Source organism: Thermobia domestica, chromosome 6 (genome assembly GCF_964235325.1).
Source record: "Thermobia domestica chromosome 6, izTheDome1.hap1.1, whole genome shotgun sequence".
Lineage (NCBI taxonomy): Eukaryota > Metazoa > Arthropoda > Insecta > Zygentoma > Lepismatidae > Thermobia > Thermobia domestica.
The window spans coordinates 77,787,528-77,808,372 of record NC_137459.1 but is presented as its reverse complement, the minus strand read 5'-3'; the positions used below and the strand labels follow the sequence as shown (position 1 = coordinate 77,808,372).

The window sequence follows — 20,845 nt, the reverse complement described above, 5'->3', positions numbered from 1 at the left end:
CACCAGGTGTAATAAAGAGAATGTAAAATAAATAATTGAGGGCTAAATACATTTTAATTTTATTAATTGCTTTTACTATAATGAGTATGAGTATTGTGTTTGAGATATGAGACACGGAATTTAAAAAAAAAATCAGAAACGGGAATATGAATAGGCACATTGTGATTTTTTGCAACTGAAATAGATATTGAAGGTGGAGTTCATACCTGCGTAATTTAGAGTTAATAATAAGTCTTTAGACTTAAAACGAGGTCGACTAAATAAAATACTTTATTTAGAAGGTTGTTTTTACATAAAATATTAAAATACATTTTTCAAGTTTCTAAATATTTATTTGCGAGTTTCATGTGTTTGGTAAAATTAAATGAGCTTTGGGCGTAATTTAATAATCTATATTAGATTTTCAAACAAAACATCCTAACTTAATTTGTTTTATTTAGACAGTTTGCGTTTTGTATTGAAACCAGCCTTAAAATGTTTACATAACTTTATATAATACAATGATCAATTTTGTTTATACAAACTACAATAATTTTGGAGCTTTAATTTTGGTATATTACTATATTTCAAAGTTATAATGATTGAGATAAGTTCAAAATCTCAATGTAATATTGCAAAGTTTTTTTTTTTTTTTTTTGACAAAATTAACATTATGCTGCTCTTATAGTTTCCGAGTGTTTATAGCGTTTATAGTTTTCGTAACTAGCGAATTAATTAATATTATCTACCATGCTTATCATTTAGGCTCAAGGTACTTACTTGGTTAAACAGTTAAAAAAAATGACCGATTTTATTTAAAAGAATATCTTTACGGCAAGATTCCGTTATATTTTTATTTTTCACAATCTTAATTCAGTATGAGATATGATTATTGCACTGTTAAAAATGGTTTCTTAAATTCGAGAAAAAAATCCTCGTATTTGAGAACATCCGTTTCTTATCTGTGCACCGAGTAATACATTCTTAAAAGTGAGATTTCGATTTTCTCAAATCATTTTGAGAAATAATGACTCAAATACGAGTAATTATGTCTCATTTCTGAGGGTGCAATTGGTTTCTTAAATTTGAGAAATAATGTACTTTTTCTTAAAATTGAGAAAGGAACATCTCAGTAAATGAGACATATAACCTCAATTTTGAGAAACACATTTCTCAAAAAAATTTGAGAAGTGTCTTTCTCAAAAGTGAGAAACGATGCACAGAAACGGGGTTCTCAAATACGAGAAGAAGGGAAAAGATATAAACAAAATATAAACATGTAAAAAAAAAAAAAAAAAAACACTTTTAGTACATACAGAATTTATATTAAATGAACATGTTTAAAATATAGCACTTTTAAACCTTTGTTTCAACGCAAGAAAATTACATTCTTTAACAACGAAACATTTGTTTTACAATAAATCAATAAAATAAGCAGATAAATTCTAAGAAAATTATATTCTTTGATAACGAAACGTTTGTTTTACAATAAACCAAAGAATATGCAGATAAATTCTAAGAAAAGTATATTCTTTCATAAAGAAACGTTTGTTTTACAATAAACCAAAAAATAAGCAGATATATTCTAAGAAAATTATACTATTTGATAACGAAACATTTGTTTTACAATAAACCAAAAAATAAGCTGATTTGTGATTATGTTGATTTTTCTTTAAGAAGATGAGTTTCTAAAGCAAGTTATTATTCATGTTACCATCGTATGTTTAAGTTCACACAGATTATAGATTAAATAGAGTAATTCGTAGCTGTAAATTATTAACAATATACAAAAATCACACACACAAAAAGTTACTACTATGTATCAAAAACGACTTCAATCGGTCGATTAGTTTTTAGATTATGAACTTATGAAATAACAGATAAAAGGTATCAACCACTTTTGTTCCTGACTCCACTATGCTTATCTTTGCAAATGAAATAACTTTGTTTACAGCCATCATATGTGCTCTCGACTACATATATCTTAGGAACAAAAGATTATTAGAACTCATTTCGTGTTTCAATACAAGTATAAAATACGGTTCACAACCATCATATGCGATTTCGATTACATAATATTACACTATCTTAGAAACAAAAGGTTGTTGGAGCTCATTTCATGTTCTAATCAGAGGCGGCTCGTGAGGGAAGTTATATCGGTAAAAATAAAGTGTTTTATTGTTTCAAACAAAAGAAGGAAAGTTGCCTAGTGTTCTAATTGTTGAGAGCAAGAATGACAACAGGTAACTTTTTTCACTTAGTTCGAAGCGATAAAACATTAAATTTTACCTATGTGATTTCCCTTACGAGCCGCACCTGGTTTCAGTGCAACGTGTAACTTATGGTTCACAACCATAATGTGATTTTGAATACAGAAGTATTACACTATCTTAGAAACAGAAAGGTTTCTGGAACTAATTACATGTTTGAATATAACAAAATATGGTTCACAACCATCTTATGTGTTCTCTACTGCAAAAGTATTATACTATCTTAAAAAAAAAAAACGGTTATTGGAACTAATTTCATGTTTCAATGTAACATATAAATTATCGTCACCATTATGGAAAGAGGAACGAACATGAAGTGGCAAATAATTATAAAGAGAGTTTATAGTTACAACTTGTACAGTCGTTCGTGGTGTTACTACATACGCATGGAAATGTTCAGAGAAACCAATCGTCTGAAAACTTTTACATAAGATGTAAACTGACTCCATGAAAAGCACAATGTCCTCAATTTGACAAAATATAGGTGTATCTCTCCCACACTTGTAGAATGCATCGTCCAAAAATAGCCACACGTTCTTGCAATATGGTGAAAATTCTAAATTCAAAGTGTATGTAAGTTTGAAAACTAAGTCTACAGCTTTCAACACAGAAGTTGCTGGAATGATATGGTCCTCAATGATTACGAACACTTGCTGTGGACGCACAAGATCTCCTATAACAAGAACAAAGGGCTGGGTTCTCATTCCATTCAAAAGTCTTTCTTCCTTCATGATCCGTTCCAGTCCAGCTCCCACCTACCAAAAAGCGAATAATAAATGTTAGTATTTTTGTAGGTAAATCTATCGTTAGTTTAAGTTAATAACATGAGACAAAATCTGGAATGTTCGATTTTTTTTTTTTTTTTTTTTTTTTTGCGTGAGGGCATGTTGTGCATGAATTTCTAAAATGTTTTTGATCATAAATTGAACGTAATTAAGGTTATTGCAAACAAATGGAATTCTGTATGGAACATAAGAATTCTTTTTTTTTTTTTTTTAAGTATCATTATTGTCTGATCTTTTCCATCGTCTGATAATGAATGACAACATTTTAACTTACGGAAATAAAATCGTATTTATTTTGATTTAGGTAAACGTTTTACGTTTATGATCTGAAACAAAAGGACACAGCAATGTTAACAAAATGGTGAAACAAAATTAGAGACGAAACGTAAAGACCCCCCCACCCAAAAAAAAAAGACACGCGGTGGACACTATATTCACAACATGAAGTAATATACAGAAAATTATCAATTTAATGGACACACCTGAAAACTAAAGATCTTTCGTTGGCAGTGGAAGCGTCCAGCTACTGTTGTGGTGTTTTAGTACAAACGCTGTACTACGCAAGGAGCAATAGAAGGGCAAGATGCAATGAATTGAGCAGACGTTCAATGTTGAAAAAATGAAATGAAAAAGAAATCTTTCAGTTTTACATCCCACGGTTATGCCGGTCAGTATAAGAAAGGCTAAAGGAGACGGTGAGTATAAGAAAAGAATGAAATGGTGGAATGAAGAAAGTGGGATGAAACGGGAGAACCCCGAGAAAACCCATGAGCACGGTGTTTGTTCACCACAAAGTCCACACGCCGCGAGCTGGGATCGAACCAGGGAGGTGAACGCTCTACCACTGAGCCACCGCGGCCCTTCATAGTGTTGAAATATGCGACCGTTCCGATTTCCCAAGAGGGCAAACCTTTTTCGCTCCGCTATGTCGTGCAAGCGTAACGAAAGTGGCAAATGTGTGTGTGTGTCTCGAGGCAGAATATCCCAGGTAATGATGGCCTACAAAACTGGATAAACCACATCGGCGAAGAGGAACAGTGGTTAGAAGAAAAACATCAGTGACAGGTACCGGTCCCATCAAGTATTTACGCGGACTATTACTCAGAACCTTTGTACAACTGCGCGGCAAGTGACGAAGGAACTCAAGCAGCCCTTCCTACAGCCTTATCGACAATCACAGTCCGCCATGATTACATTACATGAACATACAAGGTTGGATTTCACTGGCGAAACCATTGATAGAGGACCTAACATTTTAAAACTGCGCCAATGCTGCCGCGAATAGACATAGACAGTTGATGACTGGAAACGTATGATATGGTCGGATGAGTCATCGTTTATCTTATTGCAAACTATAGGCTATGTTTATGTCTGGGGACTCCCTCAGAAAAATATGATCCACAGTATCTCCAGCCAATCGTGAAATATGGGAGCAATATGGCTGCATGAAGCTGTGGGTAGCAATATCCTGGTTTTTAGTTGGTCCTGTACTGATGGTTACTGGGTGTGACTATGTCGCCATTTTAGGAGACCACATGCATCCTATAGTCCAAATATTGTTTCCAGGCAATGACACCATATTCCAGGATGATGGTACGCCCATGCACACCTACCCTGGTCCGGCCAATCCCTGAACATAATTGAACATCTGTGGTCAGTTTTGGATACACGAACCCCGCGCAGATTTCTACCTCCATCCTCTTTCACGGAACTGACTGATGTACTGCACGCGAAATGATCTAATACTCCATTGTTTTAATTTATAATCATTAATGTTTAAACCGAAAATGGCGATTTATACCACTTTTGGTTTAAATAGAAAATAATGAACGAACACTGAATTAATGTTTGGGATTCTGAGTCAATTCCCGAAAACCGCTTTTCGATCTCACCGCTTTTGTCCTATAAAAATTAATATTGAAACCGAAGTAGCAGCGAATTTCTGCCATTACTGGTTTCAGTGGAAATATAGGGATTAAGGTGGGTTACTTCCTTGAGACCATGTGTCGGTTTCCGAAAATCGCTTGTCGCTAGCTAACATGGTTTTTGAGTTATACCTATTACTGTTGAAACCAGAAATGTTCGATTTCAATCACTTCTAGTTTAAGCAGAAGGTTGTTCAACGAGGAACCTATTCCTCGGACGCTGAATCGATTCCCGAAAACCGCTTGTCGATAGCTGTTACCGTTTTTGCTCTGATACCTGTTCAGAGGCAAGCAGACAGAGTAACACAGGCGTTCTATAAGACTTCCTATATTTATATATACCATAGTTTGGAAGTCAAAATTCGCGGGGAAAGGGAGGGGGTCGTAATTGATCTATGATATTTCACTGATTTTAGCTGTTCCTATAAGTAATGATTTGCTACCCTTAAAGAAAATGTAGGCACTATTGGAGTGTGTGTATGTGTGTGTAAATTCACCCCTTTGTTCTAAGCAAATTTAAATCATCATTGGAATCATATAAAGAAAGTACACAGTAACTTTTGTCTAATAAATTTCAATAATGAATTTCTTTCGTCTAATGAATTTAATAAATTTCACTACGTCATCCTGCAAAGGGCCTAGCGGAATAAGCATGTGAAAACTGCCCCCAAGCATATCTGCACCAAATTTACAGTATCGATTAACATTTATGAGAAACTCAGTTTCCAAAAGTTTCAGCCGCCAAGCATTTTTGGAGGGGTGTTAGGAGGGGGGAAGGATTTTTTTTTCCTGAACGCCTCAACCGACTTACATAAAGAAAAAAGCTGTTAGGTTTTCTCCCTTGTTTTTAATGGACTGCCACCCCAAACAATAGGGTAACGTGAGAATGTCAAAGGAATCTACATACCAAATTTCATTAAAATCGGATAAGTTTTACGAGAGTTATCGTGGAGCAGACAGATCGACACTCGAACACACACATAAAAGCCGATCAAGTCGAATGATGCTACATTCATCTATGGCTTGGCATAATTACGAAATGAATTAATGGAATGCATGTTTAGTTATGAAATATTAACCTTGAACTACAATTAAACACTCATTTTAATCGTAAACATTTTGATGGTTTCTTATCATCTGTACGTGACTCAGAAAATCTTTACTTTGGTTCGTGGACATCGTATAATGGTAAATGTTATTTTCAGTCTTTAGGAAAAACAGATTACACTTCATTAATAGCAGAATCACCCAATTGAGAGTATTACTTCAATTCACCATCTGGAGGGTTGATGATCTGCCACGTCACACAATGTGGCCTATTAAATAACCTTGGTCCTCATAAATGAAATTATTTTATTTAACAGGTAAGCAGAGGCCACACATTATGTGACGCTGCAATGTATCAAAACTTCAACTTGTTTTGTTGGAGAAACACATTCTCTGTTGTGTTTACTTTTATTAACGAAGTCCCCCCCCCATAGACTGAAAGCATTTGCCATAATGTGAATCCACGAACCAGCACAAAAATTATGTAGTTATCGAAGCCTATAACACAAAATTAATACAACAGGTGCTGAGTGTATTTCAAGGTTAGTATTTCATGATATGATAAAGCTTAACATTATAGCAAAAAGCCTGTATGTTCTTGACTGTTCGCTACTTGGGAATGAACTACAAACTACATTATAATCGTTGATGAATAAGAATTGTACATTATTTCAAGGAAGAAACTAATTTTAACATACACGTGTATGACAACGAAAATAACTTAGTTACTTACAGGTATGGTGTTAATAAAATGCTCCAATGAATCCAAAACTGTTGGACGTTCTTTCACATGTTTTCGTCCCTTTCGTCTGGAAATCACTCCTTGAGGTAGAAGATAGGGTAATAATTTTAGTGCAACGTTCGTTTCTTGAAAGAAAGAAAATAAGGAATGTCAATCTCAGATAGCAAATCTTGCTGTATTTTTTTTTCTATTTCAACAGACTAGATGTTAGTTCATTTAGAAAAGGTGTACATAAACTTCTGTGCATAGTATTCTATAAACAATTGTTTATGAATATACACCGAAAATAAACAATACAATACAATACAATATTAATTTGGATCGCCATAGAACTGATAAATAGAAATAAATAAATAATAAGCCCAACGAAAGATTTCAATTTAAGGTGGCCTTTTAATGGCCACCCAGTACTAATCAATTGGTTTAAACTAAAATATAGAGAGGAGAGGTTCGAAAGGGTATCGCGCAAAGAAGAAAGTTTGAGAAGCAATTGCCAAAATAAATAAATTAAAATTCTTAAATTTCTCAAAAGCGCAAATGACCAAATCACATCAAAACTAATTCTCCAAATTATATACACTATTCACTAATACACTCAATGTCTTGTCCGAGTACCTATTAGAAACAAAATTGAGCATGACGAAATAAAAATACACCTCCAGAGACGGCTATTGAGCTTAACAACACAATATAGTATAGGTGATAGTATATATATTCACCAGCTTAATATTGTACAAAATATTAAGGGTCAAATTTCCAAATCAAATATACAAATGTACATTAACAGCTGTCACGCATAAATTACTACCTTCTGAACAAAACATTACAGAATGGACAATGTGCTCTATAGGTTTGGATTTACGAAAATCTAGAAGTGTGGAATAAATTTATCGGATTATTTTTTCACAAGTTTATTATTATTATTCAAAATACTAAAATTCACAGTAGTTTCTGTTCATTCTCTCCTCCAATGGAAAGATAAGTTGGCAAACTTCAAAATTCCGGAACAAACCCTAAAGAATTAAATAATGAAAACAAAGCACGAAAAGAATGAAATTAAAAAGGTTTACAATCTCATCGACTAATTTTGATAACTGATGCGAGATTTGTTGCTACTTCTGCTTCTCAATTTACTGAAATTTGTATTTCTGCATTAAATTCATAGGTACTGTATTAGATGTTATACTGTTCGGCGGAACACTGTTATACTGTTAATGACTAGATACTGGAATTAATGAATTGTTACGTGAAGTTGTAGATCATCTTGCAGCTGAAATAACAGAAGAAACCATAATACATGGATTGCCTTCTGTAACACTGCTAATCGCTTTACTGCGATGAGTGTAATACACTGCGAACAACTAAGGAATTTATCAACAGTTGTTAAAAGAATACAATTACTTCCTTAGAAACTGGTGTTAAGCGTTGCTAAATTTTTATGTTTCAGAATTCACTGTAACTGGCTTCATGTATTTTACGGAGAGGATATTTTCGCACTTGAGATGTTCTTTAACCCTATTCTTCATGTTGCCGGCCACATGAAGAAACTTGAAAATCCAGTTTCTAAACATGTTCCTATTGTGTACTACTCATGCCAAAACAATTAAAAATACAAATGGTACTTACTTTCTGCAGTAATATCCGTAGTTCGTCCATACTTCGCAAGGAAATCGGAAGCTACGTCTTCTGCTGCTTTCCGACCACAATTTCGGGCTTGTAAAATTAGTTTGTCCGCAATTAGCCCGAAGTCAAGAGTGAGTGCATTAGATCGTCCACCAAATAAACACTCGAATTCACTATCAATCTGAAGAAAAAAAAATCATAAACGAACCAAAAGGAAAACAGATATGCAACAACACATACTTAAAAAAATACATATAAGAATGCTTAATAAAGCTACTTAAAAATGTTGACACACCATTGAAGGGTATATGAATTGTTTCTCAGCATTCTGAACTTCAGTAAATAAATCACAATCTGTAATCCATTTCCTGTTACTGTAGTTAAACATGTTGTGAAGTCGCATGCAAAGTCAACACATTTGAACTTCAAAATAGTTTGAAGAACTCATAATTAATGTTTTCATATGCGGTTCTAAACCAGTGGTTCTCAACGTGGGTGTTACTAATAGTCAGGGAGTGTTCTTGTTTCCAAAGGGAGTTCTGAAACAAAGTTCTAATAGTCTATTTAAGATTGCATGACCTATTAGTCTTTTTTTTCCTTCATATTATGCGACAAAAGCTATTATACATTTTAGTACGCTTTTTACAAATAATAATAATAATTGAAGCGTTTTATGGTTCTTAAACTGCTTTGCCCTAGTCTTACATTCAGCCTTGTGTATGGGTGAACTGGATTAAGATGACAGGAGCATCAAGACAATCGCATTCACCCAAAGAATGCTACGGTCGAAAATGTTAAGAACCACTATTTTAAACTACAATCATCAATACAAAAGATATATTTCTAATAAAAGCCAAGTGTGATACTCACAAATCCACTGCCACCATTTCCCTTCAATATAGGGAACGATCCTATGATCAATTTTGCAAGATTGGTTTTTTGCTTTGTAGTTGGCTGACAGCCGTATTTTTCAATAAAAGCATCTACTATAATTCGGTTGATACTGTACTTCTCTAGAATATTAATCCCTTGATTATTATCCATCTTCTCAAGCAGATCTGGACATTTCCTTTCCAAAAGTGTTCTTAAGTTTAAATTTAAATCATTGTCTTGCTCCTCAGGGGAATGCGACGGAGTTCGGCTTCCACATGTCGACGTTTCAATACTACTACCCTCATCATCACAAGGAGACGAGAAAACGTCTAAGGTTGAATCTGTGTCTTCGTCTCTCAGTGTTGTAGGTGGTGAAGAACATGATGATGATGTCATTTCCTGCCATTTCTTGCGGAATTTTAAGCGAGGACCTGCTTCAGGAATTAATGCTTTAATTGTTTCTTCATCTAACAAATAAAAGCTTTCCTCGTCTATTTTTTCACCTAAAATGAAAACACATACAGTGAGCACAAATGGAAGCTTCGCAACGTAATACACTGCAACTCAAGAGACTGAATCATTAAATTACACCTGTATATCACTAATATTCACAGCTGCTTTTCCCTAGGAAGGTACGGTGGCTACGCGGTTCAGCGATATTTATTACGCGGGTGAAGGTGCATTATTTGCTATATATACAGAGACAGAGAGAACAGATTGTTAAAAAATTAGAATAGCACCACTGCAAGAAACCACTTATTTGATCACAGTGTATCGACAGTAACGCAGTTCACTCTTTCGTCTAACAAATCGTACCAATAACCAAATGCCTTTTTGCAGGCATTTCCATCTATCCTCTCCTAACTCCAACATAAATGAATCATTTCCGATTTTAATATTGATCGCCGTAGACCAGAACCAGATAGCCACAAGCGGTTTCTTAGAATGGATTCAAGATCTCAAGAAGAGGTTTCATTTCAGTTTCAACGTCCATTGCCATAGAACAAAAATGGTAACATAGCGAGAAACGGTTTTTATGATCGACTCTGCGTATCACGGAAATATTCCATCCTTACCCGTATCCCTCCACCATAACCGGAAGTGGTAATAGTTTACTACTGTTTCCAATTTAATATTGATCTACACAGAAAAAAAATATTAAGAGATAGCTAAAAGTGGATCTTTGAAATCGATTTAGTGTTCTGAGCGTAAGTACGTACCATCTTCTCTTAACCTATATTTAAACGAGAAATGACAGAAAACTCGCTTCAGTTTTAACGTTGGTTGTGAAAACGGCAATAGATAGCATTAAGTAGTTTTCTTCAATCAATTAAGCGTCCAAAGAACATACATTAAGATCGGAAGTAGAAGCACACTACAATTTCCGGTTTCTATATTGCAAAAAATATCATGCCAAACAAACCAAACTCCTTCACCGATGGACACGTGACAGTACTACTTTCTTGTTAAGAAAAATACAAGCGCGAGGAAGATGACAAGGGGTCATGAAATGTAGCGTCAAGTTTTTTCTACATTTGGGTACTTAAGTCAGTGTAATTTTAAGTAAGAAATAATGCTCCCCTTTTGCGTTATTTTGTATCCATTAAAATAAACAATGTTATTTCAGACTTTGTTACGAGGAGGTGGGGGGAACCATCTGATATAGGAGTATTTTCATGTTTTTCATTGGTATATTTTTACCCTGATAACTAAAAGTGTATAAGTTTCAAATTCACGGAGGGGATACAATTTCCCATCAGAAATGCTCCTAAAACAAAATGACACATTCAAATGATCACTCGTGAGAAAAACAAGCACCAACCGTACGTGCTGGATGATCAGGAAAACAAAAAAATACCCATCATTTTTTCAAACAGGATGTAGGCCCACTTGCTTCAATAGATAGCATGTATGATACACGCAGAAAAAAACTGATTTCATATCAGATCAATTCGTCTATAGGTACGAAGACATTGATATACAAAAAGCGAAAAATGTATAACTGGACAGAGAATCGAATGCGCGTCTCCGGTTTATTGTGCTCACGCGTTAATCACTAAGCTAACCGGTTCGCTTCCAGATCACCCTTACACTTTTTGAAATGAAACCCACAAAAACTGCACCAGGAGCTGCGGTGGCTCAAAGGTAGAGCATTCACCCTGGTGCGTGGGGTCCCTGGTTCGATCCCAGCTCACGCCAAGTGGGCTTTGTGGTGAACATCCACCGTGCGCGTGGGTTTTCTCGGGATTCTCACGTTTCCTCCTCACTTTCTTCATTCCACCATTTCATTCATTCGCATCATCAGTCTCTCTTAGTTCCAGGGCATAATCGTGGAATGCTGAACTGAAAGATTTCATTTTTCAAAAACTGCACCAGAGCCCATGCGTATTATAATCCTATATTCGTTTAGCGGGTACAAGCCTAAAAGATAAAACGGTAGAATCCATTAAGATGTTCATTACACCATGAAACGTGACTCAAAACTTTTAACTTTTTTTTTTATTTGTAGATACATACACTAAAACGAAGAGTGAAGTTTCGGTACCTTATTTACGTAAGAGGAAAGGATGTGGGGCAGCTGTCACTCACCTGTCGCGAGAGGTCTATGGTTCGATCTCATGTAAGTCTCTGACAGACAACATTGAATTCCTGGGCTCTCTCGATGTTCTCCAGTTTCCTTCTTTTTTCTACAAACGTAATAATTATTGTCCCATCTGTCCGTTAGCCCAAAGGCAACAATTCCTATTTGAGTGTAACGTCCAACGTTTATGTCCCGATGTTAAATGTTAATAAACAAAGTAGTAAAAATAAAGTGGGAGTGAATGATAGAACCACGGGAAAACCCACTGTACATCAGAAAGCTCACTTGGCGCTCAGCCACCGCGGCCCCGAGATAAGCGTCACTCTAAAGAGTAGGTCCCGTCGCTCATTCCCTCGCTGTTATACACGCCTTTACAAACTAAACGAAACCAAGTTGCCTAATCTATCTGTTTGCCTGAATGCCTATTGTTTCATACAGAAGCCAACGTTAAATTTGATTCAATGTATTAATAACTGCTCGGAAAATTTTTTCGATTACACCTCTAGTTTGCCAGTTGGACTTTTTAATATTTTTGATTATCTAGCCTATATACTAAACTTCTAATTTAAATTTCATCATTCATTATTTATATAAACATCATTTGCTTATGAATAATCACATTGGCATTACTAAGGTGGCAGTTTCCCGAAATATATATATATATATATATATATATATATATATATATATATATATATATATATATATATTCCGCCGAACTCGATACTGAAACGAAACTCACTGATTCCATCTCAACGCACGTCAAACGGGTGGGTCTCTCTCAGACTTAGAGCTCAATCTTGGAACGTTAAATTAATTTAAAAAAAAGCAATCTTAAGTTCTACGTCCCACAGTTCTGTAGGGTACGCTAAAGGAGACTATGATAAAAATGAATAAGATAGTGGAATGAAGAAAGTAGGAAGAAGCAGGAGAATCCAGAGGAAACCCACACACACTGTATTTATCCATCACAAAGCCCACTTGCCGTGAGCTGGGATCGAACTTAGGTCCTCACGCACCAAACGTTCTACCACTGAGCTACCGCGGCCCCTACGTTACATTAAGAACAAATATGCACAGTACTATATGCAATGTGCAAATTGACGGAGAATGTCAGGGATTTCCCCCCTGAAAAAACAAAATTATTCCTGGACAAGAAAATTGTTATCCTTGGTATTGATAACTTTTCAAATTCTCAATATATAGTATACGTGAGTGATGACTGGGTGCATATATGGGTGAAATTAATCCCTTCCCTGGGAAAAATATGTGCAGATTGATTATACGGATCCACATATTTGTGAAATTTATAGAAGATATTTGTATTAATATTTTAATCGAGCAGTATGAAAGTAATCGAAATATGACATGCTCTCACTTGTGAAATATGTATTTACGTGTATATATTAATGAACGTGAAACCTAGTATGCACTCATTCGTCCATAAGGTAAGTAGTGGTAGATTAATGAAGGACAACGTAACGTGCAAGGAATGTAACGAGCAAATTACTTTAACAAAAAAGTTATCTTTCCATCGTGAAACAATTGTTCTCTAGGGTCCTTGTTCATGTGTATACCCACAATTACTGACGTGCCAGTTCCCTACGGATGCATTCGCGCTCGGTACCCTGCTGTGCTCGTGCTTTGAGTCGGTTACATAGCATTCATCCTTTTAGTGGCCACCTAGCACAGGTAAAATTGTTTTTGCACATGACCTCTTAAACTAAATCTGCACCGGGAATGTAAATGCACACTTCAATGTAACAAGCAAATGAATTTAACAAAAATATATCTTTGCATCGTGAAAGCAGTCGTTTTTCAAAATCCTAATTTACGCGTATATCCACCATCTCTGACGCGCCTGATCCCTACGGACGTATCCCAACGTTACAGCATGGGTTCCCATGCTGTGCTTTTGCCCTGAGTCAGGTAGATAGAACTCGTGCTTTTTAGAGGCACCTAGCACAGGTTTGCTGATGTTTTTGCACGAAGTTTCTTAAAGTGAATTTGCACCGAGGAATGCAAGTTCACACGTCATGCTGAAGGTAGAGAAAGCGAATTCAGAGAAAAAGTAGTATATATTTCATGAATCTCTGTATGGATTTGTATAATCAATCTGCACGAAATATTCAATTCGCATACTGACCTGCCTATATGCTACAAATAACGGAGTATGTTTAGTACAAGGGATCAAGAAGCACGTAAAAAACACAAAATTTACAGGAGAAATGAATGATGCAAGTACTTAGACGTAACATAACGTAACCAAATCTAACCCAACCTAAGCTAACCTAAACTAACCTAATATTAGAAGAAATAAGCGAAATTCTATAATTTTTTGGAAAATTATGAGGGATCCCTACACTAATATAACAAACTAAACTAACCTAACCCAGGGGCGTATCCAGGGGGGGATTGCCCCCCCCCCAGAAGAGGCATCTTTCTTATTTTATATATATAAATAAAACCCATCCCAAAGTTTGGAGCCCTTAAAAGTAGCAGTATGACAACACGCCGCCCCCCCCAGAAGTCGGTCCTGGATCCGCCCCTGACCTATCCTATCCTAAACTAACCTAACCTAATCCAAACTAACCTAACCTACTCTAAACTAACCGAATGTGAACAGAAAATACCAAAATTGTAACATTTTTTTAGAGAAAAGAGCTGGACCCCTTCTGCTAAACATAGGCCCAAATAACCTGCATATATTATGTCATTAAAACTATTACTGATACAAAAAAAAAAAAAAAAAAAAAAAGGCGCTAATCTATGTTACGTGATCAGTACAAAGCACCTCCGCATTGCAATTCCATAATTATAAATCACAATTTTTTAAACGCTGTTTCTATGTTAACTACACAGATGACATGTGTTCTTTGACTCCGTACATAGCTATTTTGCAACTTATAGCGAAGGGGAAAGGGTGTAAAACATTGACATGTCTCCTCATTCTATTGTAATATAGAAATCAACGTTCCCTACGGGGCTCCAGCCCGCCTTTACTTGTTATTACTGCCTCGTTATTATGTGCATTGAATATTTAGCTTGATAAATGTAGGAGCTAACTTGATTACGAACTTATATGAAAGGAATCAGCATTTTACACCCTAACGACTATACACTGTAGTATGTTTACAAAACACTGAATCACATTCATACCAGAACTTCAGGTAAGTAAACAACGAGCTGTGCATTTTGTAGTTACTTAGTATAATTTATACTTACGTTCGAAAGCTGGCACATACTGTTCTAACTTGAGTCCAACTAGAACTTTCACACACTTTATCAACTCTTCAGTCTCTTCGCCGCTGTCTTCCTTCTCACATGATGTGATGTGTACCCATACGCCTCTTCAGCCGCATCACCGTACTGCGTACTCATATCCATTCGCATTCTGCTACAACTGAAATCCTTTATCTCGTTTCCTGTATAGTAATTAAACCCTAGCAATATTACTCCCAAGTAAAACATGGTAATATTATTTCGGTAAAATTGTTACCGTTATTTTTCTGCCATCTATTATATTACAAATCACGCACTATTTCATTCTCATTTTTAAGAAATGAGAAAATCTCATAAATGGGAACCTGAAAATTTGCCTTGAGCTCAAAAATGAAAACACGTTTCAAAATAATGAGATATTTTGTCTCAAATATGAGTAAAAATTACTTATTTTGTTTTGAACATGCAATTTTCTCATTTCTGAGCAAGGAAATTTTTAAGAGTGTGGTAGCTATAGTGATGACTCTTAAGAGAAGTCAAATCGTTATAAAGGAAGTTGTTTTTATCGCTATTAACTAAGGAAAGAAAGCTTATCTATTGGACTAATTCCTAAAGCTGTATTAAGCTTTCTTCTCTTAGCTTTTAGCGTGTATATAAATTTAAATTATTACGAGTCACTTCCCTCGACAACCGCCACTGAGGAAGTAACTGTAACATACACAACGCTTTCATTTCAAACTGGACTCAAATTTGTCTCACTGCAGTTTCGAACTACTCCTTACACCGTGTGCGTGGGTTTTCTCGGGGTTCTCCCGTTTCCTCCCACTTTCTTCATTCCACCATTTCATTCATCTCTCATCATCACCGTCTCCTTTAGCCTAACCGGCATAACCGTGGGACGTAAAACTCAAAAATTTCATTTCATTTCGTTTCGAACTATTCCTTTTTAAAAATTCCTGTCACACAACTTTTGGAAAAGTTTGCACGTAGTTTTAAATAATTTTCTTTCTCACAAAAGCCGTAGTTTTACACTACTACATGTAAACTGTTAAACAATATAAAGAACTAATTGAAAAGAAACGAATAATTAAATCAATTTTAACAAACTTTGCTCCAGCGCTTGTGGTATTGACTAATTTTGTGAAGTGTAAGAGTGTAGGTAAGCAGCCCACAGCTATTCTGAGAATCAAATGACGACATTGTAAAGATTTTATTGGAATCAAGTCAAGTAAACACAAATGAACATTCACCAATCTTTTAGAGCTTTATACAGCACATAGATTTTTATACAGTTTTATAAAGTTTAATAAAGTATAACAGTGTAGAGAACAAAACAATTCTTCTTAGTATTTATTGGTTATCGAACCTATGAATTGAAAGATACGAAGTTGTAAGTTACGTTTTTCCCTCCGTAGATTTCTCCCAAACTTCACAGAGCATCAACCGCAAAGTGTTGTGTGGCTCGTTTTATTTAGTCTCTGGTGTGTTATAATTCTCTTACAGGCATGGAGAATTGGTATTTGTTTTGGGTACGCAGGTCGTAACGCGAAACCACAACAGCGAAGGGTTGATGGAATGAATGAATTCCAGTTAAGTTTAGAAAGCTCGGCTGGAAGTGGCAACATTTTAGTTCCCTGATCAACATTAACATTGTGAAAGACGACCACTCACATTTCAACCAACTCGCTCGTACATCCGTTCATTGATGTAGACTTTACAGAAAACGTGCTTATTTGGAAGGGATAGGCAGATTTTTCCTAATCTTTTTGGATGATATTAACTTTTCAATGTAACATATTTCAAGGCTCATTTCCTTTCAGTTGAAGCACATTATCTAATTAAAATGACGAATTCAATATTGTGGGTCTAACACTCCGGTTTTGTCTGCTGCAAGTGTTATGTATCTAGTTTGGGGCAAATTCCTGAGTAGTCACTTACAAGGTCTGTATGATAAGTAATGAGACTCGCCGCGCCGCGGCGCGCGTGTCGCTGGAGCGGGTTTGTCGGTGATGGAGGATGTAGGGGGGGGTCCGAGCAAAGCAACGCACCGCGCGTCAGTTGGCTCCGAGCCTTAGTGGAGCGCGGACAAGCCTTGGACAAAGCCCTTGTGAACATTCTTGTCACGGCGGAAAATCAACAAACATGGAGGGTTCCATCGAACAGCGTTATGCGATCAAATTTTGCGTTCGCCTGGGGAAAACGGCTACTCAGACGCTTTCTCTCATCACGGAGGCCTACAAAGAGGAAGCCCTATCCAAAGCCCAGGTGTTTCGTTGGCACAGTGCGTTCCGGAACGGCCGGGAAAGCGTTGAGGATCTGGAGAGGGCTGGACGCCCGACAACAGTGACTACGGACGAAACTGTGGCAAAAGTGAGGGATCTCCTGAACTCAGACCGTCGATTATCGTTGAGATTGATTGCTGATGAACTCGATATGAACCACACAACAGTGCACAAGATTGTGACGGAACAATTGGGAATGAGAAAAATCTGTGCGAAACTGGTGCCGCGAGTGTTGACTGACGAACAAAAGCAACGACGTGTTGATTGTTGTCAGGAACTGTTGAACCTCATGAACAGTGACCCTAACTTTGAAGATGACGTCATAACAGGTGACGAGTCGTGGGTGTTCCAGTACGACCCTGAAACGAAACGTCAAAGCGCGGAGTGGCACACTCCTGCGTCCCCGCGCCCCAAGAAGGCCAGAATGTCGAAGTCAAAGGTGAAAACAATGTTGATTGTTTTTTTTGACAATGTGGGGGTGGTCCACAAGGAGTTTGTACCCCAAGGACAAGCCGTCAACGCCGCCTTCTACAAACAAGTCCTTGAGAGACTGCACAGGAGCGTCAAGCGGAAAAGACCGGCAATCGCTAGCCGGTGGAAGTTGCATCACGACAATGCCCCTGCCCACACCGCCTTCTTAGTGACCTCCTTTTTGACCCGGATTGGGGTGGAAGTCCTTCCACAACCACCCTACAGCCCAGATGTGAGCCCGGCCGACTTCTTCCTCTTCCCGAAGCTGAAGCCACGCTTGAAAGGAACCCGTTTTGCAGACGTCACAGCCATCCAAGCAGCCGTGACCACATTTCTAAAGGACATGCCGGCTGCTGACTTCCAGGGGGCGTTTGCAGCGTGGAAACATCGATTGCAGAAGTGCATCGACGCAAGAGGAGAGTACTTCGAAAGCTTTTAAGTCCCTGTACAGATCAGATCAATAAAACAATGTTTCCAGACCTGGTCTCATTACTTATCATACAAACCCTGTATCTTAGCTAAATGGGGCCATTAAATTATTAAAACAGGAATACAATGGACAGTTTTCCTACGATTCAAAAGATTATAAAAGAATTGTAGAATAGGAACTTAGAGTAAAGGAAAGGGGAGAAAATACGAATAGTGAACGTGAAATGAATAATTATTGAATAATAACACTAGAGGTGTATTAATTACACACATCTAATGTAATATCAAGCATTCTGAAGTTCTTTCAGCGTTAAAAAGATATGAACTTAAAAGAGATACTTCGGCAGATATTCCCCCCATTTTGATAACATTAAAAATGTACACATATAAATAAAAATTTCACATATTTTAGAAAGTGGATAACATTGAGTAGTGGAAATGGAACTAAAATAGTTTACATGTAGGGGAATTTAATCAGAACCAAAATACGAAATGCACTAAGTTTTGAATTTTTTATATGCTTCATAACATACGATTACGTTGCATATGTTGATTTTAAGTTATCAGAAATAAAAAAAATGTTAGTATTAACATCAACGCTGACTGTAGTCGATCATTTTGATTGAAATTTCTCCAGTATTTTCTTCTGTCTTCACCAGGAGGATGCTAAGATGGTATATAGGTTGGAGCACTTATCTTCAATCGCTTTTGTAATTTTTGAACTAACAGACAAAGAGCACGGAAATTTTTTATAATGCAAATGCTAACAGGAGGACATTGTCAGACATTCTGCCCCACACTAGAAGATCAACAATGATGCCAACCTAACATAATGTTGTATTTTTTAAATAACACTACATCAAGTTATTGCTATTTTCCAATCTACAAGCTAAACAAAAACTTACAACACCATACTTATTATTCTGTGTTGTAGTACCGGAAACATATTTTGAAGGTTTTGACAACGGTAATAACACAATTCAAACGAGGGAAGGGGGGCAATGCACATTCAAAGCACCTTAGTTATAAATACTATGATCGTGATACGACAGATTTCGAACAAATAGGAGAATGAAAGTTACAAGGGATTTTAAATTTTAGTTTTTCAAAATATTTTATTTTGGAAAGGTATCATATCCAATCCAGTAGGTGGTTTTAATGAACCCAAATATCACAACGTCGTTTACAGCAAGTCAATATCTTAAACAATGCCAGAGAATTACTATACTGCTTTAAATGACGTATTTACGAGATATTTTAAAAATTATTGTTACTTTCTTTTGCTTCCCATAACATTATAGTAGTAGTTCTTCGCAGACAATTACAAGTTCTCTCAATTAATGTACACAAGTTTGAGCTGTGCTCCAAACTTCATCATATCTTATGAATAGTTTGAGATTTCAAATTGCTATAAATGTTATTATGATCTTTACATTTATTACGTATTTGCCGTCTATGATTCGATATTATACTTATCTAAGTAAGTTTTCGAATTTTTTAAAGTCAAATTTTCAATCCCTTGTAACTTATTTATATTTATTAGAAATACGCCATAGATGGTCATTATTTGCCACGCCCGTCTCAGTTGCGTTATTACTGCTGTAGATGCCTCCAAAATTGGTCTATATGTGTGTGTCTCTGGTGTTGTAGCGTCCTTGTTTGTAAGAATGTATTATAGATGTGGCACTCTACGTTTACGTATGATATATGAATTTGAAATATGTAATAATTCAATATAGTGCGACTTTTAAAATGTCTGTTTGTTTGATAACACTGTTAATCTGGTGGTATTGGGGAGTATGTCATACCATGTTTTCTTGTCCATATTTTTCTTCTATAAATTTCAGCATTTTTAAAATCTGTTAGTTTAAAAAGTTACAAGAGCGACGAGGATAAACGTTCCATGCAGGATATCGATCTGGATCTTGTATACAAGCCTACAGTTTGTTATCAAAATACACTTGAAGAAAATGCAAACTATCTGTTTCATGGGATCATCATTAACCTGTATTACAACTATTATTTGCCATGAAATGGAGACATCTAAGTTATGAACAATTTTTAGAGATATATTATACCATTCGTCACACAGCGTAGCACTCAGTTCCATCAGCGAGGATGGAAGAGGATATCTGCTCCGGATTTTGACCTTCACAACTGGCCACAGGTGTTCAACCATATTGAGATATGGAGACTGGGCAGGCCAGGCTAGATGTTGTTATTTACCCCAATGTTCATGAAACCACGCCTCAGCAGTTCAAGCAGCGTGAATTGGAGCATTGTACTCTTGAAAAATGTATTACTATCTGGAAACAACATCTGGGCCATAGAATATACATGGTCACCTAAAACACTCACATAATAACAGATAGTAACATGTCCTGTGTCCGTAGTTACAGGACCCATAGAATACCAGGAAGTTGTGGCCCACAAGTATCACAAAACCACCGCCATATGTCACGTGAGGGTGAAATAGTTCATAACATAGATTTCTTGGGGCTTCCGTCATACATAAACACGGCCTATTGTTGACAATAATTTGAAATAGTTTGAACGAATTATTTTAGAGTCACTTAACCTAATTAAACATCTAGGAACTCTTAATTAAAAATCGAG

General features: G+C 36.2%; 2 protein-coding genes across 2 annotated transcripts in view; one reads left to right on the top strand and one right to left on the bottom strand.

The window, feature by feature from the left end:
* Positions 1-20,845, top strand: part of LOC145688064 (uncharacterized) — a gene marked incomplete in the record, with an annotated part of 846,580 nt that overhangs the window by 82,281 nt on the left and 743,454 nt on the right.
* Positions 346-15,177, bottom strand: LOC145688065 (uncharacterized). The gene is made up of 5 exons (XM_081761772.1): positions 15,051-15,177; positions 9,242-9,747; positions 8,375-8,552; positions 6,740-6,873; positions 346-3,004 (listed from the first exon to the last, which is right to left on the bottom strand). Exons 2-5 carry the CDS (start codon positions 9,638-9,640, stop codon positions 2,468-2,470), a joined length of 1,248 nt encoding a protein of 415 aa, XP_081617898.1. The 5' UTR covers positions 9,641-9,747; positions 15,051-15,177; the 3' UTR covers positions 346-2,467.

Coding starts and splice junctions, on each gene's coding strand:
- LOC145688065 (XM_081761772.1), bottom strand. CDS start 9,640: ATGACATCATCATCATGTTCTTCACCACCTACAACACTGAGAGACGAA. Junction 8,553..9,241: donor GAAATGGTGGCAGTGGATTT/GTGAGTATCACA, acceptor TTTTTTCTTCAG/ATTGATAGTGAATTCGAGTG. Junction 3,005..6,739: donor ATTTTATTAACACCATACCT/GTAAGTAACTAA, acceptor GCTTTTTGGTAG/GTGGGAGCTGGACTGGAACG.